General features: G+C 46.9%; 1 protein-coding gene across 2 annotated transcripts in view; it reads left to right on the forward strand.

Annotated features, from left to right (window-relative positions):
* Positions 1–3680: 3680 nt before the first annotated feature.
* The window catches only part of GALNT18 (polypeptide N-acetylgalactosaminyltransferase 18), a 340729-nt gene continuing 318845 nt past the window's right edge, over positions 3681–25564 (forward strand). For both annotated transcript variants that reach the window (XM_055317867.1, XM_055317868.1), the window contains exon 1: positions 3681–4332. In XM_055317867.1, the coding sequence (XP_055173842.1) occupies positions 4098–4332 (235 nt within the window). In that variant the 5' untranslated portion in view covers positions 3681–4097. The remainder of the gene's footprint in view (positions 4333–25564) is intronic.

Genomic DNA, 25564 nt, shown 5'->3' on the forward strand with positions numbered 1-25564 from the left:
TACTTGAGTTCTGCTAGGTCTGCTCACATCCATTATCTGAGGAAGTTCACAGTGACCTCCTAAGGCAGGATTTATTTAAAATAAAAGCTAGGAAACACTTCAAAGTCAGATAAATGACCTAACTTGAGAATCAGAAACATCCTTCCCATTCACGGATGATTTTTAGCAGCTTTCCAGGTTCAGAAAAGAGGCCCATATGGAGACTATGAGACTCCGATTATATCCAAATGTCTGGAGTAAACTAAGCAGGGCCCAGAGCAACTGATCATTCAGACAAAACCTCAAGGACTTAATAATTATTTGTTGGATGTAATGTAATTGAACTGAGGGCTAAAAATATGATCTGTGTATTGCTTATAGGAGGGCTTCCATAGGGGGCCTTTTTTTCTGGTCTTGTGACTCTAAAACCTTTGTGGGTAAAGTCCTTAAGCTTCCTTCCAATTCACTTGTTTATAACCAAGGAGTTGACAGTGTTAAGTGGAAATTTGAGGGTATGGGGTGGCAACAGCCTCTGAAACCAGCTTTCCATTTTTTTTTTCCCCCCAGCTTTCCATTTTGAATAGCCTATCGACCAGTGCAGATCACTGCATTACTGATGGTGAAGACAGACATTAGGAATAGAAAGCCAATGTGCTGGAACCCAGACCAGATGAGCACCTTGCTGCATATGGCTTTAATTCCTGTTAGCTTCCATCGGGGGAGAGCACTGATACTGGTTGGTGGAGAAACCAAGTACACTTGACCCTGGAACAATGCAGGGGTGGAGGATAGGGGCCCTCACCCTCTGAACAGTTGAAATCCAAGTATAACTTTTGACTCCCCCAAAACTGAACTACTAATAGTCCACTGCCCACCAGAAGCTTTACCAATAATGTAAACAGCCGATTAACACATATTTTGTATTATTTGTATTCTATACTATATTCTTGCAATAAAATCAGCTAAAGAAAGGAAAATATTATTAAGGAAATCATAAGGAAAGTACATTTGTGGTATTGTACTTTGCTAATTTTTAAAGATCTGCATAGAAGTGGACCCACACAATTTAAGCCCGTGCTGCTCAAGGGTCAACTGTATTGTTAAACAGGAGGATGGCGTTTGTGGAGTCGAGTTCTGGCCTGGAAGGGGAAGGACCATATCCTGGGAAGGAAACTCACCTGATCCTGAACACCCACTGTGTCTTGCACTAATTAAGGCCCTTTCTGGTGCATTCTCTCATTTAATTTTTTTTTTAAAGATTATTTATTTGAGAGAGAGAGACAGAGACAGAGAGAGACAGAGATAGAGCATGAGCAGGGAGGAGAGGGAGGAGCAGGGATCTGCTCAGCAGGGAGCCTGACACAGGGCTCATCCCAGGACTCTGGGATCATAACCTGAGCTGAAGGCAGATACTTAACTGACTGAGCCACCCAGGTGCTCCTCATTTAATCTTTCTAACCACTCCCTCAGCAAGTATTGTTTACCTATGACATTTGGGGTTATTGAGCCCTAGCTATGTTTTAGAATTTGTCCAAGCTCACATAACTAAGAAGTGATGGATCTGAGATTAGAGTCCAGGAATCTGGCTGCTTCTCCAGTGAATATTCCTTGAACTGGTCAACTTGTCCGTCCCAGTGACCTTTCAGAGAGGAAAACCTGTCCTGCATTCTCTTGTTGTGTTCATCCCCTCCACAGTTACAAATTATCTGAGAGGATCGACTGAACAAAAATTTCGGGTTACACAATCCACTTTGCTTTTTTGCCTTAAATCTTATTTTTAAAGTTGGGGCTCCCCCTCATTTAAGAATGTGAAAAATGAGAGTTGCCTCCTATCTAGCCCTGTGGTGGTTTAGGAAGATCCTGGGAAGAGATGAACTTCCACAGCTCCTCCTGGGACAGGGTGCATGGCAAAAGGAGGAATTAGACCTTTGCCATTAAGTGTACTCAAGGCTGGGACAGCCCGGGTGGCTCAGTGGTTTAGCGCCGCCTTCAGCCCAGGGCCTGATCCTGGAGACTCAGGATCGAGTCCCACGTTGGGCTCCCTGCATGGAGCCTGCTTGGCCCTCTGCCTGTGCCTATGTCTCTCATGATAGACAAAATCTTAAAAAAAAAAAAAAAGTGTACTAGGCTGTTGCTCGTAAGTTCATCTAACCAGACAAAAGTCCAGACTCTTTATTTGTGAGGTGATTATATATCTAGAGAAGCAAGGGAGAGGTGGGTTTTATTTCCTCCTGGTTGTAGATTTCTTTACCTGTTTTTTTTTTTTTTTTAGAAAAAGATTTAAATGTGTGTGATCTTCTCTCATACATATGGGCACATACATACTCTCCTCCTCTCTTCTCTTCCAAACTCCTTTCCAGCTATGGTAAAGAGAAGTCTTCCAGTTGGTGTCATAGCATGTTTTTGAGGTTTTGTAAGCAAAGCCCTGATGGATCAGCTGATGGCTGATGGCCATAAAGTGCCCCTTCTTAGGTTTTGTGCCCTCCCCTTTTTGAAGAGAGGTTCTTTAAATCGAGAAACAATCCCTTGAGAGACCGACCCTGAGTAGTAGTACTACTACCATGGCATGTTGGGGTGCAGGTGTACAAGGTGGCCACGCAGCAGGCTGCCTCCCTGACTCTCTTCAGGCCAAGGACATGCCCCTACAGATGGAGAAGAAAATAGGAATCTGTGTTTTAGAGAGTCTTTGTTTGGACCATTTCTATTCAGATGCTGAGAAGAAGTGACTTCAGCAGAAGGGGACGATATGAATCAGTATATTTGCTCTCATGACAAATAAAGTAGTGTCAGCCGTTAGAGCCCGGCCATGTCCCTTGGCTGTCAGTCACAGTTCGGTCCTCTCTAACATCAGGTGCAAACAGCAGGCCCAGCGACTTTACAGTTCACGGCATAATTCCACGCTGTGCCTCTGTAGCCTTCTCCTCGCGCCCCCTCCCCGGGGGGGGGGTATTCTGTGCAGGATTTCCCTATGCCCTGAGATGAGCCTGGTCCCCCGCGGATGAGGACTGGGTTACAGGCCACGCTTCTGTCCTGGGAGCTGTGCGGATTTAAAAACAACAACAACAACAACAAATCTAGATAGGGACACAACTCTTCCAGGGGTCTGGTGGAGACGGTGGTGCAGAATCTTGCAGGAGGTGCCTCGGTGGGTTAGCTCCGTTGGCAGAAGCCAAGTCTGGGGACATCCAGGAGGCAGGCGGACGGAGGGCGCGGGGCAGGGGGAGCTGGAAGTGAGGCTGGGGAGGAACTAACTGGGCCCCCACGGGGCCCGGCCGAGGCCAAGGCTACTCCGAGGATCCGGCCCAAGCACCCCGGCCTCCGGGCTTCCCGGCCGCCAGGGAAAAAGGGAAGAGGGGCCGGCGTGCGGGGGGGCGGGGGGGCGAGGGCGACACGGCCCGCCGCGGGGCGCTGAGCCGCGTGACCCCGCGAGGCCCCGTGGTGGCCGCGGGGGGGGGCACCTGCGGGCCTCCGGGGACCTGGGGTCTGCGGGTGCGAGGCTCCGGCGCGCCCCTGGAGGGCGGGAGCCGGGGGCGGCCAGCAGGTGGGGCCCGGGGGCCGGACTCCGCCCCGCGCGCCCTCCGCGTTGGTCGGCGGCCGCCCAGCCCCGGCCCCTCTCCCGAGCCCGAGCGCGATTGGTGGCGGCGCTTGTCGCTCGGAGGGGCCGGGCCGCTCGCTCCGCCGCTCGCTCCGCCGCCCTCGCCGCCGCCGCCGCCGCCGCCGTCCTTCCAGCAGCGCGGGCCGGCCGGACGGACGGACGGACGGCCGGGGCCCCGCGCCTGGCGATGGGCAGCGGCGCGCCCGCGGACCCGGGCTGTGGCAAAGTTTCCCCGGCGCGCCTGTCGGGGCGCGCGGCTGCCGGCCACCGTGACCGCTTCCAGAAGGGGCTCGGAGATTTGTGATTTGGGAGGAAAGAAAAAAAATCACCCCCCCCCCCGTTTCCTTTGTGAAGCTCCCTCCCTCCGGGTGGCCAGCGGCGGGAGCTCCAAACTTGGGCACGGCGGCTCCGCGGGCAGCAGGCGGCTGCGGAGGACCTCGGCCCCGGGGGCCCGGGCGGCCCGGGGGGCGTGCGCGCGGCGAGGAGGTGCCCCGGGAGCCCTATATGGAGGAGGGGGCCCAGGATGGTGTGCACCAGGAAGACCAAAACTTTGGTGTCCACTTGCGTGATCCTGAGCGGCATGACCAACATCATCTGTCTGCTGTACGTGGGCTGGGTCACCAACTACATCGCCAGCGTGTATGTGCGGGGGCAGGAGCCGGCGCCCGACAAGAAGCTGGACGAAGACAAAGGGGACACCCTGAAGATCATCGAGCGGCTGGACCACCTGGAGAATGTCATCAAGCAGCATATCCAAGGTACGGGCGCCCCGGGAAACTTGGGCCGCCCGCGGGGCCCGGGAGCGCTGGGGCGGGTGCGCCCGGAGCCGGCGGCCGCCGGGGGTGGCGGTGGGCGGGGGTGGGCGGGGGGTGCGTGTGCGCCCTCGCGCGCGTGGAGACCCTCGGGTCCGCGGCGCCGCGCGCTCCTCCGGGGCACACGTGTGTGCAGCTCGCTGGCGGTGTGGGGGCGCGCTGCGCACGTGTCCACCTGTGCCTGAGACTCCGCGCTGCTCGCCGGCTCTCCGGGCTCAGAGTGTGCGTGCGTGCGTGCGTGTGTGTGTGTACAAGGGAGAGCGGGCGCGGGCCGCCCAGCGCATTCGGCCCCCGCAGGGGCCCAGGGCGAGATGCTCGCGCGCGGCCCCGGTCTTTGGCATTTAGGACCTGCGGGACAAGCCGGGGCCGGGAAGCTTGCGTAGACCCAGCCCCGGCCCCTAAGGTGCGCCTTCGGTAGGCGGTTGGCAATGCCGGGGTGGGGGGGTGGGGGGGTCTGTGTCTGGGGGTGCTGCCGGCACCTCCGGCGCGCCCCACCCCCACCGCCGCCCGCGGGTCCAAGACCCTCTCCAGGAGCAGGTGTCGACGCGCGGAAGACGCACAGGAGCCTGGCGCTCGGTCCACTGCGGCGGCGCATCCGCCCAGGACCCAGAGGACCCCCGCCCCGGGCTGTGCCTCCCCCGCGGGGCCCGGGAAGGCCCTTCCCTCTGGTAGCTCCGCTCCCAGGCCCGGGAGCCGCTGGGGCGGAGCACCCGGACTCGCGCGAGCGGGGCTGGCAAGGCTGCGCCCGGCGGTTGCGCCCCGTCCAGGCCAGGCCCGGGGGCCAGGGGGAGGACGGCGTCCGGGGTACGGGAGCTGTCCCCCGGCCACCCCGTCGGGTGCGCGGTCAGCGGCAGGGGTGGAGAGCTGGGGCTCCGCGGTGCCGCCTCTCGCCCGTCCCCACTCCTCTCTCTTCACCTCCGCGCTTCCCCTGCTCTGCCAGGGTGTGAGCAAGGGCAGGGAGCCGTGTTCACCCGTAAACCTGGCAGGCCAGCCAGGCTCTGGGTCCACTACCCGGCAGGCAGCCCTTGGCACATACCTAGTTGAATGGAAGGCTTTCTCCTCCGGGAGGGAGCACTCTCTTTTGTTTGCACCTGGGTGTCTGGGTCTGGCTGCTGCCCCAGGTGCCCCAGATTTCCATTCTCAAATGAATATGTTTTGCTCTGGAGCCTTGCTCAGGCTCCTCTTTGCTTCGGAAGGAAAGTTGTCCCAGAAACTGCAAATGTCACAAAATGCCGGGGTAGGGATAGCTGCTCCGTCGACAGTTGGTAGGTTTCCACACATGTTCCCAGGGAAGGGTCAGGAGAGGGCAGGAGAGGTGTTCGCATCCCTTGTGCTTTCTAACTGGTGACTTCAAACCAAGCCCGGGGCTTGGGGACGCTTCCTAGCAAAGGAGACCATTGACAGCTTCTCCTTCATACCTGCCTCTGCCTCTCAAATTGGCACTGGGCTTGGCAGACCAATTTATCTATCTGATGGCTCCTGTTGCTGTTGTTTCTTACTTTTTTCCATCCCATGGGTCTGGACCGACAATTAATCAGCAGTACAAGTACAGTGTTTGCCCCAGGGTGATTCAGAACGTTCCCAGGGAGATATAAGACCATACCTTCCTTACTTTGGCGTTTCCAGTTTGCCCACAGATTTTGAGAGAGATTTTCATTCACAGATTCTGTGTGTGTGTGTGTGTGTGTGTGTGTGTGTGTGTATTCCTGGAAAATGGTTCTCTTGTGCTTTCCAGTCTGCTCAGGGAGGAGGCGAGCGAGGTACTACTTTGGGAAGCAGTGAGGACACATTGTTAACCCATGAGCTCATCACAGAGTAGCCCCTATCATGTTGAATGTGGACCATGTCACATGATTTATAAGGCTCTACATGAAAATGAGTACAGTGCTGAAGCTGAAAGGAACCTTTGTGATTCTGTTCCCAGGAAACCTTATAACTATGCATTGTTCTGGACTTTAAAATATTTACCTGAAAAAATTGGGAGAAATAGGAAGCAAAGACAGAACAGGATTCTTAAGCCATGGTCGGCCCAGTTCTCTTGTTATATGTGCACTGACTGTATTAGGACTCCTGTGGATATTTAGAAATGACCAGAGTCTCAGGACAGAAAGGCAGAAGCCACAACCTGTAGAGATGTGGGGAAGGGTCAGTGACTTGGGGGGAGACTAGATAGGAGGCAGGTAGAAGGCAGAGATTACTTGCTTGGCTGTGCCGTGATGGTATAGTGATGACTGGTGGCAGCTCCCCCACTGGTGCTGGAGCCATCCAGAGCTAGGATGTGGGGAATTAAGTAAACTTAGGGATTTACTTGATTTGAGTAAGAGGTCTGTTAAGTTTGAGACTGGCCTAGTGCAGCTCTCTGGAGGCAGAGGGTGGGAAAGGACAGTTGGACTCTTGTACTTGGTGATGTGGACCGTTCACGTGTCTTCCACTGTCACGTTTCCTCTAGTCAGTCCAGCTTTATGAGCAATCCAGTTTAGTCTGCTGAGCTGGGGAAGTGGAGAATAAAGGATAATGTTAACAGCTGAAAATTATATAGCACCCATTAATGTGCCAGGTAGTATTCTAGGTGCTTTATGTATATCGACTAATTTAATCATCACAACCCTATGAGATAGGTGATATTAACTCCGTGTTACAGATGGAGGGATTCTGTGATTTGTCTAGGGTCACATCACTGGTGTATGGTAGTTTAAGGATTTAAACCCAGCTTATGTGGCTTCTTTAGAGTCTGTGTTCTTAACTGCATACCATACTGTCTCCTTAGAGGGCCAGCAGATCAGAGGGGGAGCAGTGCTCCCCTGGAGTTACTTGATGTTGGTAGTGGGTGTCAGAATGAGAGGCTTCAGAGGATGGCCGAGGAATGATGAAGTCACAGCCCTCCCACTTTGAGACTCTTCCATAGATAAACTTGGGAAGCTCTGGGTTTTGTTTATCTCATGCTGAGAGGCAGAGGTTACGTTCACTAAAAAAGCGTTCATGGAACACCCAGGACAGTTCCTGGCACATTCTACAGAGCGTAGGTGTTGGATAGATGAATGGATGGATGAAAAAGTACACAGTGTGGATGCCCAGTGCACCGGTTAGTCATTAATGAAAGCGTTTCCATTCTCAAATGAATATGTTTTGCTTTGGAGCCTTGCTCAGGCTCCTCTTTGCTTTGGAAGGAAAGTTGTCCCAGAAACTGCAAATGTCACAAAATGTTCAGTAGAATGTTCCATAGGACTTGCAATTAGAAGAGGCTTTGGAGCATCACCCTAGAGGTCTGTTCTAGTCATGACTGAAAAGTTTATTTTCCTCTTGGGGGTTGCAGTGATATTTCATTTTAATTTGTTTTCTGATTGAATGATTTAATTAGATGGTGGTTGAGAATCTCTTGGGAATGTAAATTGCAGTTTTGAGAATTTTTTTTAAACCAAATCTATGGTAAACGAGAGGGTGGATAGCTCCAGATTTCAAAAATAGCATCCTGTTGGGTTGGAGACGCAAAATATGTGTTAATACAGGTTCGCTCTTTGGAGGAGATAGATGGAATTGCTGGTGAGGGGGTGAGGGGGATGAAGCAGAGGGTATGCTGGAGCTGTGTGTCGGGGAGCTTGGGAAATGGCAGTGGTGGATCAACTCTTATTTTGGAAGTCCAGCAGAACCCACAACAGCTTTCTCCTTTTCTTGGTTAGTACCTTTTTGAATCTGTGAAGAACATGTCATTATTAAGGAAAACATTGAAAAATGTATAAAACTGTTGGGGATTTACTCCAAAGATACAGATGCAATGAAACGCCAGGACACCTGCACCCCGATGTTTCTAGCAGCAATGTCCACAGTAGCCAAACTGTGGAAGGAGCCTCGGTGTCCATCGAAAGATGAATGGATACAGAAGATGTGGTCTATGTATACAATGGAATATTCCTCAGCCATTAGAAATGACAAATACCCACCATTTGCTTCAACGTGGATGGAACTGGAGGGTATTATGCTGAGTGAAATGAGTCAATCGGAGAAGGACAAACATTATATGGTCTCATTCATTTGGGGAATATAAATAATAGTGAAAGGGAATAGAAGGGAAGGGAGAAGAAATGTGTGGGAAATATCAGAAAGGGAGACAGAACATAAAGACTCCTAACTCTGGGAAACGAACTAGGGGTGGTGGAAGGGGAGGAGGGTGGGGGGTGGGGGTGACTGGGTGACGGGCACTGAGGGAGGGCACTTGACGGGATGAGCACTGGGTGTTATTCTGTATATTGGCAAATTGAACACCAATAAAAAATAAATTTATTATAAAAAAATAAAAAATAAAAATAAAACATTAAAAAAATAAAACTAAAAAAAATGTATAAAACTGCCCCTCAGTCATTCTACTCTAACCCAACTATTTTGCATTTTGAGCATTCCCTTCTAACTTTGCCCATCTGCCTTCATATTTAAAAACAAAGGTGTAGTCACGGTTTGGACGTAGTTTTATGTTCTGCTTTTTATTCGGCTTACTTCTTGTTAGAAGCATTTTTTCATGTTTGCTACATAGTTTTTTTTTGATCCAGTCTTTATTTATTGGAGACCTAATATGTACCAGGTAGCACACTGGGGAGCACATACATTGGATCCAGTGGTGAATCAAGGCACTCTTGGACCTTGTCATAGTAGATTTGTTTTTAAAGGGACAATAAAATCCCTCTTATTCAACACAGTTGTTAAGTTAGTTAACAGAAAAACTCGGCAAAGAGGAGGATAAAACAAAACATCACACACATGTATTACATATTTTATTTTTATATTATTTTTGAATGTGTTGTACATTCATTTGCCAGCCTTTTGATGTTAGGGCCAAGTCTTTGTCTTTGGGCTGGGTGGGCCAATTGCCTTTCTGATCATAAACCACTCCCATAATGTGCTGCTTACAGAGACTGATTTTGAATTCTGTTTTCCTTAAAATTCCCTGAGAACTTAAAGGTGCTTATGAAGCAATCTCCGTGTAGTAACCTAAATTTTTATGACTTTTGCCTTGTCCTTTGAGGTGATTTTGCTCACATGCAATCTGACTGCTGTGTAAGTGACAAGCTTTATAAAGTCTTTCCAAAGCAGTGAAATTAATTTTCTTAGAAACAACAACTCTCATCTTCTTAGCAGTCATATTCCATTGGTTTATAGAATATGTAATTAAATTATGCTGTTACGATGACAAGTACCAAGAGTATAAACATATTTGGGAGCAAACCCAGAGGACTGTTGATAAGCATACAGCTCAGTTGTTAGCTGGAGCCGGGAGTGGAGGTGAGGTGAGAGAGGAAAGCTGGTACAAAGGGACAAAAGCTTCCTGAGGCTTATTATCCAGGGAGACTGAAGGGGGCTTCATCTGGAGAGGTGACTAGGGGGAGGGTTTTTAAAGAGAACTTGTACTGTATTTTTAATGATTGCATAATATTCCACCATCAATGTACCATTATTGATTTAACCACTTCCCCAGTATTGAACATTGACCTTTCTACTATAATTAACACAGAAATAAACATCTTCACCTCACTCCTCCTCCTCCTCCTCCTCCTCCTCCTCCTCTTCTTTCTTCTTCTTCTTTCTTCTTTCTTCTTCTTTCTTCTTCTTTTTGAAGATTGTATTTATTTATTCATGAGAGATACAGAGAGAGAGGCAGTGACACAGACAGAGGGAGAAGCAGGCTCCCTGTGGGAGACCTGATGTGGAACTCAACCCTGGGACCCCAGGATTACACCCTGAGCCAAAGGCAGATGCTCAACCGCCGAGCCACCTAGGCGTCCCTCACTCTTCTTCTTTTGAACTATTTTTAAGGATCTGTTTCTAGAAGTGGGATTACTACTGACTCAAAGAGTATAAACATTTTAATGAAAGACTGTTTTCAAAATCTTTCTACATGGCCACCAGCAATATATTATGTTACCGGTTTCATAAAGCCTGGTGGATCTTGTTATCATTAAACTTATTCCAGGTAAATATAATCACTGTCAAATGTTCTTTTGATTTGTACTCCTTGGATTACTGTAGAACTTAATATCCTTCCCCTACCCCCCCCTTTTTTTTTTGCCTTGTATTGTGTCTTCTGCCAATTTTTCTCTTGGGATATCAGTGTTTCTGATTTATGTAGATCACTAAATAAATTAATTAATTAATTAATATATAGCGCATATTCTATGTTATATACATAATTTTTTCTTTACATAGATGATATAGGGCAGTGATTTTCGCATTGTGTTCCCAGGAGCTCCAAGCTTCTAGAAGGTTGGATCCAGGACCTGAGAAATAAAAGGGTCAAGTGAAGTCTCCTGGGACCCCTCCAAAACCCATCCACCCCTCTCCTTGGAATCAGTGTATCTTCTTCATCTGTCTTATATTTGGTGTTCTGTAAAATATTTTTAAAAAGGCTATGCTTCTTTTCTAAAAAAAATGTTGAAAATTGCTCTTTTGGGAGAAAAAGAAAGATCAGACTGTTACATTTTTGTGAGGGATGATGGTAGCATAAAGAATTCAAGAGAGTAAACAAATCTAAAAGGAAATTGAATTCCTGGGTAGTGTTCTTATAATATCTATTTACCCTTCTGAATACCATGATTAATAATGTATTACATTATATGACTAATTTCCAAATCCATTATCTTACTTCACTGAGTGAAGATCATCCCAACAATGGAAAAAAAGGATTATTAGGTGCTTTTTGTTTCCTAAAAGTTTGTTAGGCATATTATTTGCATATTAATGTACATTAGGTCAGTAAAAACATGTTGCTCACTATGATTACAAACCATATGTGGTCCCTAAAAGTCAGAAAATCCTACACCTGGATGTTGGGAGTTTTTTTTTTTTTTTTTCTTTTTTCTTTTTGTTTCCTATAGCTTTTGGAAGTCACCTCGAATTGGTTGGTGTCCTTCTCATCTTATCCCTGACTTGGCAGGGTTATAAAGAAGAGGATATGATGTTTGCTGAATACTTGGAGTTTATTTGAGGAAAGGGTGTCATTTAAACGGTAAAGCTATTTGTCCTTCGGAATGAACTGTGGCATGTGAAATTATATTCGTAACAGTGATTGATATTTTGAGAGAGTGCAAAAGCAGGATTTAGAAGTTGAGCCCAATTACCTTTACTAATAGCCCCAGACCACATCTTTGTGGAGTAGGAAAACCTTGCCAAAGAACACAACTTTTTCCCATGGCCAAAGAATTTTCATTTTTATCCAGAAGTGTGTAGGCTGTAAAATAAATGAATTTCACATTCTTTCCCACTCACTTGACATAAATTGTTATTTGCCCTTGATAAGTAGGTTGATGTAGAATCTCAAGGAGAATTCGGAATGAAATGGAGAGCCACAGTCTGGTTTGTGAGGGCCTCGCAGGTCAGCTTCAGTCACTTGAGTTAGGTTGGTCTGTGTTTTTCCAAAGGTATCTATGGGATTCAGAGCCACATACAAGGTTACTGGACCATCTTCATTATCAGCCTAGAGAATTTCACTTCACTTCACTTGGCCAGCTGAGTGGGCTATTGCCTTGATTTGGGGCCTCGAGGGTCTCTTTGGGATTGGTGTCCTTTTTCACTGCTTAGGTTCTATCCAAGAGGCTAGGACAGATGACTGCCCTGGGAAGAAGCATATAGGAAGGCAGTCTAGCTGGAGGTGATGTCACCCAGAAGGTTTTTGGGGGAAGCACCAGACTGAGTGAGTGACGAATGTAGCCAGAAGGTAGGGAGATGGGATTTGGGGAGAAAGAGGATTATGCATGAAGATGGAGGGACAGAAGTCCATAAATGTGAGATGGGCATCTGCAGTAGAGGGCCAGGGACGGAGTGGGGTAGGTCTGCTGGTGGGTGATCCAGACAAAATGAATGCTGGCCTGCACTTTTTAGGCTGGCCTTGAGTGTCTCCCTAGGACTGGAGGTTCTTGAATTGGCTAGAGATTTGATTATTCTGTGGTGCCTACAATTGTCAGCTTCTCAAATCCCACCCTGCCTTTGGTGTCAGAGTCAGCTCCGTTCCACACTGCAGTATGTGAGTAGAGAAGTGCTTGATGTTTTCCCTTTCCTCACACACATGCCTTCACATGCAGGGCACACGCCCCGGGGCAGGGCCCGGATGAAGCATGTCCCAACATGGTGCATTCATTCTCACTTTAGCCCTTTTTCTCCCCCTCAAGAAAGCGTATTAGCATGCACGAGAATGGGATAACTTTGAAATCCCTTCAACTTATTAGTTAAACCTAATCATTCATATGTTTTGCTACTTAAATTATTGTTAATAACAAATTACTGTACAACTGTTCCAATGTAAAATTTGTTGTGGTGGTGATTGGAAACAACTGCTGTTCTGGACTCTTATGTGTGGGTCTGGGTACTTTCTATGGACCCAACTGAGTGCAGCCAACTGGAACTTTGAGCAAGAGCATTCCTGATTATGTGAACACAAATGCTTTGGTAGTGTTTCTGACTACATGGTAATGGATTAAAATATATTTCTAGGACATCCCAGTGGGTATGGGGTTCTGATGTAGCTCTTTCACTGCCCAACATTCAGTGTCAGTTTTGTGAAGGTTTGCTCTTGGGAGATGAAACTGCCTGTAATGAAGCTTTCTGAAAGCCCTAAGTGTCCAGCCCCAGTGAGATGGTGATGGGCTTCCTGTGTAATGCCACCACTGAAATGGTACTAGAGCCAGCAGGCATAGTTCTCTGGGCTATGTTTTGTTACTATCTCCCATCAAGAGGTCACAAAAGTACTATGTTTGGGAATATCCAGAGAAGTGGCATCTGTACCCTTCTCCTTGGGGCAGATGGGAACAAGGAGAAATGATGCCTGAAGGAGAGGCTTAGGGCCAACTCTTTGGAATGAATGGGTTCATTCCACCAGTGTCCAGAGTTTAAGATAGAGGTGGAGCACCTTGTTTGAGATTCTTGGGTATTGCATTTTAAGCAGTGGGGACTTGTATGCCTTGCCCATCCATCTCTGTCCCCTGGGACAGGCCATTAAAGGCCATTGAGATCTTAGAGGAATGGGAATGTAGTTCAGGGACCTGGACAGGACAGGATTTGAAACCTGGGCTAATAGATGTCATGCTAATGGCATCTGAGACTTAGGAGAATAGCACCAAAATTGCTTGAGTCAATGAATATAAGTGTAAGAAAGCTAAGAAAGGATTTGAAGTTCCCGAAGTGACAAATGAAAATCCCAGCCAAATCCTTGGTTTATTTTAAGAGCAACAGGCATATAAAGTATTGAAGATTGATTGTATCAAGAGGCACAGAGGAAGAGAATTCCTGTGTGTCAGAGACAGGGCTAGATGCTGTCCATATGCGGTTGCTTTTTATCTTCACAACGTGGAGGAAGAGTTTTAGAGATGAGAACACTGGGGCATAGAGACTTGAAGAGTTTGCTCAAGGTCACACAGCTGATAGCGGTGGAGATGAGGAGGGAAACTTTTTCTAACACATTTTTCTCTACAGAAGAAAAAAAAAAGTGAATATCAGAGAGAGGACCGGGAAATCATTCTATCAAAGACCGCGTTCAGGTGTAAGCTGATCAGGTCAAGTGGAAAGGTCGTGGGTGAGGGCGGGGAGCCAGGCAGGTGGCTTGGAGTGTCCTTGTGTAGGTGAGGAACCTCGAGGTTGGGTGCCAGAGGCAGAGGACCTTGCCCTGGAAGGGTGAGTGTGGTACTGCTACAGAGGCCTTGGAGAGCCCTTTCTCATGGATCATTGTGGATCTCCTGGGATCATCGTAAGCCCCCAGGGACTTGTCCTATGGGAGAAGCAGAGTGTGCCACTGTAAGCTAGAGCTCATTCCAGTTCCACATGGGACTTGGGAGCACTTACCGTGTGTCAGGTGCTGTGCTGTGTGCGTTCTTGTTCATTGGCATAGTCATGTGTCTTCCAGGGTGATCAACTTGTCCCGTTTGCCCAGGACTTTCCCTGTTTTAAAACTGTAATGCCCAGGTCCAAGGAGGCCCCTCAAGCCTGGGCAAACCTAGATGGTTGGTCACCCTTATCTTCTCACACTGGTAAGTTCTGTTTAATGGCAACTCCTAGCATCAGGGCAAATAGCCCTTCTGATGGCACCATATCTGGGTCTTCTGCTTTCTACTCTTGAACGTTGACTTTGTTCAAGAGTGTAAAGAGGACAGTGAGGGTCCCAGCAGTCCCTGCCCCATTCTCCCTGCCCTCACAGGCTGCCTCCTCTCTCCTTTGTCATTCCTCCCGCCCCAGCACTCTGTTTTTTTAGCTGTCTGAGCCTCTCAGGATTTGAAAAGGACAAAACAATTGCTGTAAAGGAAAGCTCTAATAAAGTGGTTTGGGCACAAAACATCAGCAGCTGTTTATTTGCCCCAAACAGTAGGAGTCTGTATTAATAACCTTGTGAGTTATATGCTGGGAAGTTAAAAGTAAGCAAAAATCTTACTTGAGATCCGCAAATGTGACTTTATTCCTTTATTGAACTAATCTCTCTTCCTGTTTATGCTGGTGACATTTTCTATTATCCATGTGGAAGATCCTTCTTGATATTCTGCTACAGATTTATTTGGCTCTGCCTTGGTTAGGGTCCCAGAGCGAGGGGCTTTCTGCTTTCTTCTTTTTGTAGTTATGATGCTTGGTGTTTATGTGGTTTCTGCCTCAAAGGATCTTGACAAACGGGACAGGCTTTGTCTAATTAATCATCGTAATATTTCCCTGATGGGACAGAAGGAGCTATGGAGGAATGGGAGGGGTGTAGGAGAGGCTTTAGACCTGCCTCTCAGTTGTTTAAGAGCTTGGAAAAGCGAGTCTTTTAACATTTTGGTTTCTTCCACATCTAAATCTCAGCTTAATAATAAACCGATCCTCTGATTTGCTTTATTTTCCAAAAGACTGCTTGGAGGAGAGTTTTACTACATCGGGATTATGACGTGGACCCTCCAAGTCTATAATTGGGCCAGGCTTTTAAAAATTGTTTTACTGGAATCTAGATATTCATGTTAGAAGGGAAATCCAGTGGAAAGTGGATAAAAGGGGATCCCTGGGTGGCTCAGCGGTTTGGCGCCTGCCTTTGGCCCAGGGCGCGATCCTGGAGACCCGGGGTTGAATCCCACGTCAGGCTCCCTGCATGGAGCCTGCTTCTCCCTCTGCCTGTGTCTCTGCCTCTCTGTCTCTCTCTGTGTGACTATCATGAATAAATAAATAATATCTTAAAAAAAAAAAAAAGAAAGTGGATAAAAGGGGATCCCTGGGTGGCTCAGCGGTTTGGCGCCTGCCTTTGGCCCAGGGCATGATCCTGGAGCCCCGGGATCGAGTCCCGCATCGGGCTCCTGGCATGGAGCCTGCTTCTCCCTCCCTCTGCCTCTCTCTCTCTCTCTCTCTCTCTCTCTCTGTCTATCATAAATAAATAAATCTTAAAAAAAAAGATTAGGAAAGTGGATAAAAGAGACTGTTACCAATGATTCAAAAATTGGAATAAGGAACCGGTGAGGAAGGGTTGTAGAAACAGGCCTGCACTTGTTGGGAGAAGAGATGGTAAGAAGAAGAGAATTAATGTTTGCTGAGCGTCTATTAGGTGCTAAATGCTTTGCCTCGTTTTAACCTTGCAAGCAAGCCACCTCGTGGGATGTTGTCCCTCCCTCTCCCCCCACCCATTCTACAGAGGAGGAAATCAAGGCTCAGCAACTCTAGTTAACTGTCCAAGGTCACACAGTTACTACGAGATAAAACCCCATTTACTCTACAAAGCCCCCTTAGTAAGGGGCCAGAGATCCTCTTGCTTTTCTGATCTTGATGGAGAGAAAACAGGCTTATCTCTTACTTTCAGCAGAAAGGTTGCAGATGAGACTGAAGAAGGATTCATGAGAAGCGAGGCCAGGAGATGGGTTACCAAGTGACTGTTTTGCAGGTGTCCTTCCCTGGAGACACAGGAGGATGCCTGTGCCAGCAGCTGCCCGGAACTGAGCTCAGGAAGGCTGTGAGAGGCTCCGGGTGTGGCTCTTCGAAGCCAGCAGTATCGCTTTCTTCAGGAGAGGACTTTGTGTGAATAAGACCATCCCTTCCACTCACTCAGACCCAAGGTTTTCGGGAGGGTCCTCCAGGCTCAGAGCATGAGGTCAGGTTGGGGACCGTGGAGGGGGCTGGTGCAGACCTGTCCAGGTTTGCCAGGAACTTCCCATTGAATTGAGGCAATGGGACTTTCAGGTAAAGTATATGTAGTGATGGGCCCCACCTCTGTGGGCAGATACACGGAGGCAGACACCAAGGCTGGCACTGTTCACTGGGCCCTGATGGGGTGGTGGGGCTGGGGGGCTGAGATGGCTGGGGGAAAGTGCAGACCTGCTTCCAAGTTCCGGTTCTTCTCCAGTATGGCTGGGCATTTGACAGTGACCTGGGAGGTACTCCTGCTTTCTGTTGGTCACATGCTCAGACCAGCATTTATTGGGCACCTAGTAAGTGCTGAGGATATGTCAGTGAACAAAGACAAAAATACAAGGAGTCACAATTAAATGAGATGGTGAGGGGCTCTCCTGTTGGGAAAGACTTGGAGAAAGTTAGGTGTGAACTCTGTCTCGGAGGAGAGATTTCCAGGTGGAGGGAACAGCCAGTGCAAAGGTCCTGGGGTAGGAGTGTGCCTGGTGTGTCTGAGCAACAGTAGGGTGGCTAGTGTGGCCAGAGCAGAGTGATCATGGGAGAGAGGGGTGGCAGTGAGGCCAGAGAGGGGCTAGTTGAGAAGCAGGTTGTACTGTGGGAGGAATGGAGAGCCATGGCAGGGGTGTGCAGAGGAGCCCAGCTTTTAAAGGCATTAATCCAGGCTGTTCTGTGGTTATTTCCTGAGCACTTCTCATGGGCTTGACTCTGTACCAAGCGTGTCGGGAGATGACAAAATATACAGGACATGGCTCTTTCCTTTAAGAAGCTCAAAATGGAGCCAAGAGGACAATACAAGAAACAGATGAGGAGCTTTTGCAAGCTAACTAGTGTAACGAGGGTTAAAATTGAATTCTAGAAGAGTGCATTGTCTGAATGGACTTCCTCGAGGAATGGAGACTTATGACACATCTTGGAGGAATGAGGAGAGTTTAGAGGAGTGGAGTAGGGAAGATTTGGAGAGAGGAAGCTCAGATATTAAGTAAAACCAGCAGTTACCTGAGCCTCTCCTTTAGTGTAGTGTCTGGAATCAGCACTGCTGTTTACAGGCTGGGTGACCTTGGGCAAGCCTCTTTGCTGTCCTGTGCCTCAGTTTCCCCAGCTATACAAGTGAGGGCAGTTGCTCCTTAAACCCTGCAGGGTTGTTGTGCTGATGAAACAAGATGCCAGGCAGGAAAGCACCCCCGCCCTGCCTGTCCCCGGGGTCAGCATGAGGGCAGGAAGCACATTCTTTTTTTTTTTAATATTTTATTTATTTACTCATGAGACACACACACACACACACACACACACACACAGAGAGAGAGAGAGAGAGAGAGAGAGAGAGAGAGAGAGGCAGAGACACAGGCAGAGGGAGAAGCAGGCCCCATGCAGGGAGCCCAATGTGGGCCGAAGGCAGACGCTCAACCACTGAGCCACCCAGGCGTCCCTGCAGGCTCCCTCCTTCCCTCTGTCCTTCCTTTCCACTATCTTTCCTTCTTGGAGCTCATGTAGAAAATATGATCAGGAATATATTTTTCTGGTCGAAACAGCTAGGAGAGCAGATGTGAAGCCTGTTTTGGTGCCATTAGACATGATGTGGGTGCTAAGGCTTCCCCAGTTACATCCAGCCTGAGAAGGTCGGAAGTGAGCTTATGGGGGAGGCCAGACTAATGCTATTGCTCAAGTGTCTCAGCCTCATCTACTGCTCTGAAATTCTAAGCCTGCCAGCCTAGGGACCTGTTCCTGTTTGTAGAGAAAGATTTGTTTTGTAAAACCCACTTGGCATTGCAGTGGGCAGCGGACCATGCAGGAATGTGCTATGTTTGTAGGAAGCTTGGCTGGTAGAAGAATTATGCAAGGTGCCCGGTTACCTGGCCAGAGTCTCATTTCCCTGGTGATGGAGGAGAAAGGACTCGTCCCCCAGTGGCAGAAGGAGAGTCTCCTTGAGGAGAGACTTGGGCTTTCTTATGTTTCCACCTCCCGACAGAACTGGAGCCGCATCAGCCTATCTTCCTGCCAGGGTGAATTTGATTTAACTCTAAGCAACGTGGCTTATAATTTCAATTGCAGGCAGGAAGGCATGATTTAAGACAATTGTCAGGAAGACTCAATTTAATCTCTTCTTTGTTCCCCCTCTACAAAATGTGCATTTTGTTGTGTGATATAATTTTAATATACATTCGTTACAGCTCAGACGTAGATGTAATTTCACATTGGGAAGATACACTCTACATTTTTTTTTCTTTTAGTATTTATCTACTTAAAGTTTTTGTGAAAAAAGAGTTCTTTCTAGTGACAGCAGAAAACTAAGGGATGGTTTTGTTTTTCTTCCTAGCGAGAATTGTAGTAAATCACTGTGAAACTTCCTGGGCAGTTGCTGTTTCTTGATTAGCAGGGCTTAGTTTGGTCACTTAGTAGACAGATAATTATATTAACAAAACAAGGGAAAAAAATCATTATTTTATTTACCCCAAACTGTACACTTGTGAATTTTGAATGTTTTCAACAACAGCTAGTTGTTTTTAGCAAAATAGGCATGAGTATTTTTGAGTTCGTAATTACTTTGGAAGTTCAGAAAGTCACTTTGATTTTTGTAAATTGAAAATTAAATGTATTATTTCACCCTGGTCCATATTAGAAATGTACAGTATTGCTGCACAGCTCAGTGCATCCCCTTCCCTCTTGCTTCATATATTAGCAAAGAAGGATGAGTTTTCTCAAGCTGTATCTTAGTTGTGAAAGCTCTAGACTGGTAAAGATCTGGAGAGATCTTTACTTAGGGTCAGAGCATGCTAGAGCTCGGAAGTGACCTCAGCAACCATACCTTCAACCTGTTTGCTGAGGGATCCAAGGTCCAGTGTAACTTGGTGACTTCCCTGGTGGTCCTTTCCTGGGACCTGGAGACTTTGCCATAGGGATCTAGAGGTCTGAATCGAGTCTGGAAAGTTTCCCTCTACATCCTCTTACTTCCTTCAACCTCAGAAGAAACTTCTGCAGTGGGAAAGTAAATCCATGATTATACATTCTCAGATGAAGCCAGATACTTAAGGGATAAGGAATGGGTAGATTTCCTTAGCTGGGGTCTGTGGGGACCCCTTGGTCCCCTTTCTGTGGCCTGTCTGGGTCTCTGGGGCCTGCACTCTACTGCCTGGGATCATCTTTGGGATTGAGGACATAGCTGTTAGTAGAACCTGACTTTGGTTCCAAGCAGCGTGTGGCAGCTCCTAGAGATGCAGCCTCTATATTGGAAGAAGGCTTCTTCCCAACTTTGCAGATCCCAGTGGTGGTGCCCATGGAGGAGGGGCAGAGATTTCATATTGAGGAGAGGAAATGAGAGAAAATTGACATTTATTGGGCACTGACTAGATGTTTGGCACAATTTAGTTCACTTCATTTTATATAAGCCTGTGAGATCATTAGCCCCACTTTATAGATGAGAAAGGTGTACTGTATTGTGACTATTAAACTGTTTTTCCCATTATACTGTGGGTCCCTTGAGGGTGAAGACAGGGCCCTAATTTTTTCATTTTCCCATTTTTCACAGTGGCAGTCATATAGTTGGGGCTAAGTAGGAATTTGTTGAGTGTATGAATAAATAAGCAGGCCTGCCTGAAACCACTTAGTAAGAACATTCATATCCAGGTGTCTGGCTTCAACGCTGTCTGCAAGAGAGGCCAGGGAACTGAGGAACTGACTCTCATCCCTCCAAGCGTGGGGGTGGCTTACACAAGGTGATCTCAGGCTGTGTCCTCCTTCTGGGTCAGAGACAGCAAGACACATGTTTCTGGTGTCTCTTTCAAGGCACCTCATAGCTTATAACACTGCTGGGGGAGCTTTAATCAAAGAGAAGTAGCAGCTCAGTGGAGTGTGTGTGTATACGTGTGTGTGCATGTGTGTGTATGTGCGTGTATAGAATGTGCTTTCCTGTACTGAGATCCCCCAGGAATCAGTGGTGAGAGGAGCTAGAAGCCTTCAGGGGATCCTCGATATCTTTATTTTAATAATGCTGTCACTTGTGGTCACTTTCAAACGAAAGCAATCTTGTGGGTACAGAAGGGGAAAAATAAACCTGCACCAAAAGCAGAAAATAATGCCAGAAAAGATACAGCTGAACAGAGAGGCTCTGCTTCAAAAGGAGGGACAGAGTTGAGGTCATTTAAATGGATACCTAGTGAGGAATAGGAAGGAGGAAGCATAGCTTAATTTCCAAGGAATGATCGAGAAATTCCTCAGGGCCCCAAGAGCTAAAAGGAAAGGTAGCTTTGGCCTCCCAGCCCACATGGCAGCAGCTTGGCCTCCTGTCTACACTGTGGCTGGTGAGTACCTCAGAATGGATCCCACCATCTCGGGGAGTCTGTAGGGTGGCAGTGGTAAGTTGGGACCCGCTCTTCCCACACTCAGGAGGAAGGTGGCGAACTGTCTGCAGAGAGGAGGAATTCTCCCAGAGGGTTGCTCTGGACTCAGGAGAGGCTTTTTTTCTACCTGCTTTGTCGAAATTCCTTGGGTTGGGCCGAAGAAGGTGTGAGCAGAGCTAGAAATCGGACAGGCCGAGCCCCTGGGTCCCCTTGGTGGCCACCTTGGTCCCACTCCATGGCCCAGTACAGCTTCTCCCACCCGCTGCAGTCCGCAGGCCCTGGAGGAAGGTGCTTCTCCGACTTGGCCCCATGGGACAGAGCAGCCCATTAGCAGGAGCCACAGATTACTGTGATTTTTCTTTTCCTATTATTCCCTGATATTTTCAATTTGAAAAGAATCATTTAAACAGTAGGGTAGAAGAGGGCATAGTAGACATAGGGGAAAAATTGAAAATGTCATTTAAAAATGACTATTGCATTCTTTTTCACCTCAGCAGACAGATGGCTGCCTCACCTTTTGCCCACGGCCAGGAGCAATAGCCTGATGGGTCAGCCGAGGAGAGCAGTGATTTTATTTTTCTTTTCATTTCAAACAGATTGTGTAGCCCTTGGGGTGTGGGGGACTGGTGGAATGAAACTCTGGGCTGGGAAACTAATTATGCCTCCCTGCATGGCTGAGCTAGTTAATACCAAACTGTCATTGAGGCTGATTCTTCCCTGGGGCAGAAAGGCTTCCCAAATTCCTTATCTCTTTCTCTTTGCCTTGGGAGTGGAGGCCTTTTGGGTTTTTTTGCTGGTTTAGGAAAACCGGAGCAAAATTCAGGAAGCTTCTGGAAGCTCTGAAACGGTGCCTTGGGTTCTGGTTCGACACATGCCCTTCTGATACACAGCAGCCATTCTTCCTCCAGCTCAGATGAGGAGCTGAGTTTTAGAGTCAGTTAAACTTGGCTCCAATTCTGGTGCTGCCACTCACTGGTGTGATGTTGCCAGAGGCTGCCCGGAGGGTCTGGGACTGTAAGCAGATTGTCTGTCCACCCTGTCCCTCCCCACTCCCCAGCAATGTGGGCTCAGTGATGGGTCACCTGAACAGTAAGCCTGCCTCACTTTACTGCTCCTGAAACTAAGACTGAGCCAGGTGCATGGGCTGGCCAGCATGGAGTCACCAGTGGAAACCACATGTGATGATAGGTAAGCAGAAATTTAGTAGTGCTTTTTTAAATGGATTTTTAGCTTATTAAACAAGCCACTTGAAAAATGGTCACACGTATATGAGTAAGACATATTTATTCAATCTATAGATAATAAACTCATTATGCTTTGCAAAACTCTGACTCTAGTGTTTTCTGTTGCTTTCCCCAATCTGGAGATCTGTGGCTCATAGTCCATGCAGTCTCCAGCTAGCCAGGTGTCTCAAATAGTGGATCCAATAAAATCTATGAGTCTTTTTAAGGACAGAAAAAGGATTTTAAATATTGGGTAGCAGCATTTAAAAATATAGCCTTTGTGTCAACATGAAGATCATGAATATTCAGTTTGTACACAATCTCGAGCAATTAGACAGATGCATATTTCCAGGGAGGGTGTGTTATCCTGATGGCAGAGGGGATTGGGGCTGTCTATCATTTCACAACCAGATTTCCCTGGTGACTTCAGAGTCTGATTTTAAGAACATTTGGGAATGAAGTTTCAGAGACAGCCCTATTCACTTCCCCCAACTTTGCCAGCCTTCATTGCCCTTGCCTACATCCACAGACCTAGGCTTTACCTGAGAAATTCCCACGTTGCCCAAAAGAGAAAAAACTCAACTCGATTCTCGAATGCTGATGTGATGACTGATTTAGAGCTGAAACAAAGCAGCCTGGGAGGATGGGTTTTACGTGGCAACACTCAGTCTTGGCTGCTGGTGCTTTTTGTTTAGAGCCCAGTCTCTCCATGTTGAATTCCTATTAGAATTAATTGATTGTCTTTGGAGAAGCACCAAACACAAATCGAGATGGTTGATGGGAAGACACAGCTTGGAACTGTTGCCTTTCAAAGGAGACCTCGTATCGGCCAGGAATTCCTTCTAGCTTTTTAGGAGAACCAGAGTTTTAGCAACTATAGATCTCCATGTTTTCTGGGGCAACCTGCTTTCAAATATTCTGATCTGTTGTCTCTAGAAACCATCTAAATGAGTTGTAAATTCTAGTATTTCCAACATTTACTGCCCATATTGACTCCCGTACCTGGAAGCAGTACAAAGCCCTTGCCAGAGCACATGTCCCTTATTTTTAATTTAGAAAATATGGCTACAGTGAAGTAAACAGAGTACTGGTAAATGGAGCCAGCTGTTCCCTAAATGATTCTTTTTTCAGTGCAAATCACACGGGGTTAGGAGAAGTACTTCAGGGATGGCAGTAAGAGGAACTCTGTGGATCCTTTCCCCAGTGATATAAATATAACTGGTGAAAATGATTTAAAAAACCCCGACCTTTTAAAGTCTCTGGAAGTTGTTCTGCATGTATATATAAATGGAGAAATACTTATTCAAGATAATCTATTAAATCTCAGAAGAACAACACTGTGGCTTTTGAGACATGGCCTGCTCCCTCTTTGAACCCCAGTTCAGAGACAGAAGCTGTTCTCTGGGCAGATGTGGTTAAGAAGATAGGGCTTCTTTAGGAGAGGCAGGCCACTGCATTCCTCATCTCTCCCAACTCTGTGTTGCAGAAGCTTTATTCCATGCAAGCGTGGCTTGCATGCAGTCCAGGGCTGCTTTCTGCCACCCAATCTCCTCTTATAGGGTGGAAGCTCTACCCGAGGCCAAGAATACTGGATCCTAATCACCACCACCCCAGGGTGAGGTGATTACACACAGGGTGAGGTTGCCATGCCAGGAGCAGCCTTTCAAGAGCAGTGGCTACCATCATCCCCACCCAGCACCCCACCCATAGAGCAAACATGTCACTTTGAGAGAAGCAGGCTGCTATTCCAACCCGCCCCCACCCCTAGCTCCAGAGCAGTGGTACAGAGGTTCTGCCTAGAGGGAGAGGCAGGCTGTAAGGACACAGAGGTCTGTAGCTCTCCCTAAAGGAATTGACTTCATTTGGAAAAAAAGTGTGAGAAATTTCAAGCTTGAGAACAATTGATGAACATTTAAGAGGAGGCTGGTAGCTCTGTAATAGCAATAAGAGATACAGTAGGCCAGCTAGACCTGCTAAAAAGTTTAACAGTATCAGAGAAAGAGACAGCTGAAAAGAACCCTCCTGGGATTAAAAGAAGCCTTAAAGATTGCCTTCAAAGACAGCCTCTACAAGGAGCCTGAATTAAGTGGATCAGACTGTGGAGCAATTTATACCTAAGGGCACTATTGGAAACAATAGAGCAGTTGGGTATCAATTAGTGGAGGCTAACAGCCGGGTGTGATTCCAGTAGGGCAGTCCAGCCAGAAACTTAACAGGGAGATAAGTGAAAGAGACAGTAAAACATATCAAACAAGCCAAAATGCCCTGCTAAACTACTATCATCCAAGGGGCTCTTTTTTTTTAAAATTTATTTTTATTTTTTTAATTTTTATTTATTTATGATAGTCACACACACAGAGAGAGAGGCAGAGACACAGGCAGAGGGAGAGAAGCAGGCTCCATGCACCGGGAGCCCGATGTGGGATTCGATCCCGGGTCTCCAGGATCGCGCCCTGGGCCAAAGGCAGGCGCCAAACTGCTGCGCCACCCAGGGATCCCATCCAAGGGGCTCTGACAGAGGGAGTTAGATAGAACATTGGGCACATGGCCAGAGATACACCCTCCAAGGATTGACATTAGAGACTGCACACTTCATGGGGTAAAGGCCTTGAAGTAGTCCATCTAAGTCACTAAACAAATAAGCAAATAACACCCACAAGTCCTGAGTAGGGGGTGAGGTGGAGGGAGTGATCATAACTAGAGTGGCTAAAATAAATTATCTAAAATGTCTAGTTTTCAACAAATACTTAAGAGGTATCAAAGACAGAGGAACATAAAGAAGAAAAGAACAGATAACAGAAATTGTCTTTGAGGGGGCCTGGATGTTGGGCTTATCAGACAGACTTCAAAAGTAGTTATTCTAAGTTTCTTCGAAGGACTAAAGGAAACTTTGATGAAAGAGTAGAGAAAAGTATGATGACAGTATCATATCAATAGAGAATATCAATAAAGAGATATACATTTAAAAAGAACAAAGTTGAAATTCTGGACTTGAAAAGTATAAAAAAGAAATGAAAAATTCACTAGAAGCATTTCAAATTAGATTTGAGTTGACAGAAGAAAGTATCAGCAAATTTAAAGATAGATCAATAGAGATTATGAAATCTGAAGAAAAGACTGGTAAAATGAGACAATAGAAAATCTTGAAAGCAGTTAACAGAACAGAACAAAACTACCTACAAAATTACCTACAAGAGAATGCCAATAATTAACAGTTGGCTCTTCATCAGAAACTGATGGAGGCTAAGGATCTTCTAAAGAGCAGGAGTACCCTTCAAAAATAAAGGCAAAATAAAGACATTTCTAGGTAAAACAAAACGGAGAGGATTTGAAATATACCTTATAAGAAATATTGAAGACCATTAAATTTGAGCATATTAGATTATCCAGTCAAAATGTGGGGATTGTCAGACTGGATGAAAACATGGATGCAACTACATACTGTCTATAGGAGACAAACTTTTGATTCAGATACAAATCATTTGAGAAGGAAAAGATGGAAAAAGATACAAACAT

Source organism: Nyctereutes procyonoides, unplaced genomic scaffold, assembly GCF_905146905.1.
Source record: "Nyctereutes procyonoides isolate TBG_1078 unplaced genomic scaffold, NYPRO_anot_genome, whole genome shotgun sequence".
NCBI classification, from domain to species: domain Eukaryota; kingdom Metazoa; phylum Chordata; class Mammalia; order Carnivora; family Canidae; genus Nyctereutes; species Nyctereutes procyonoides.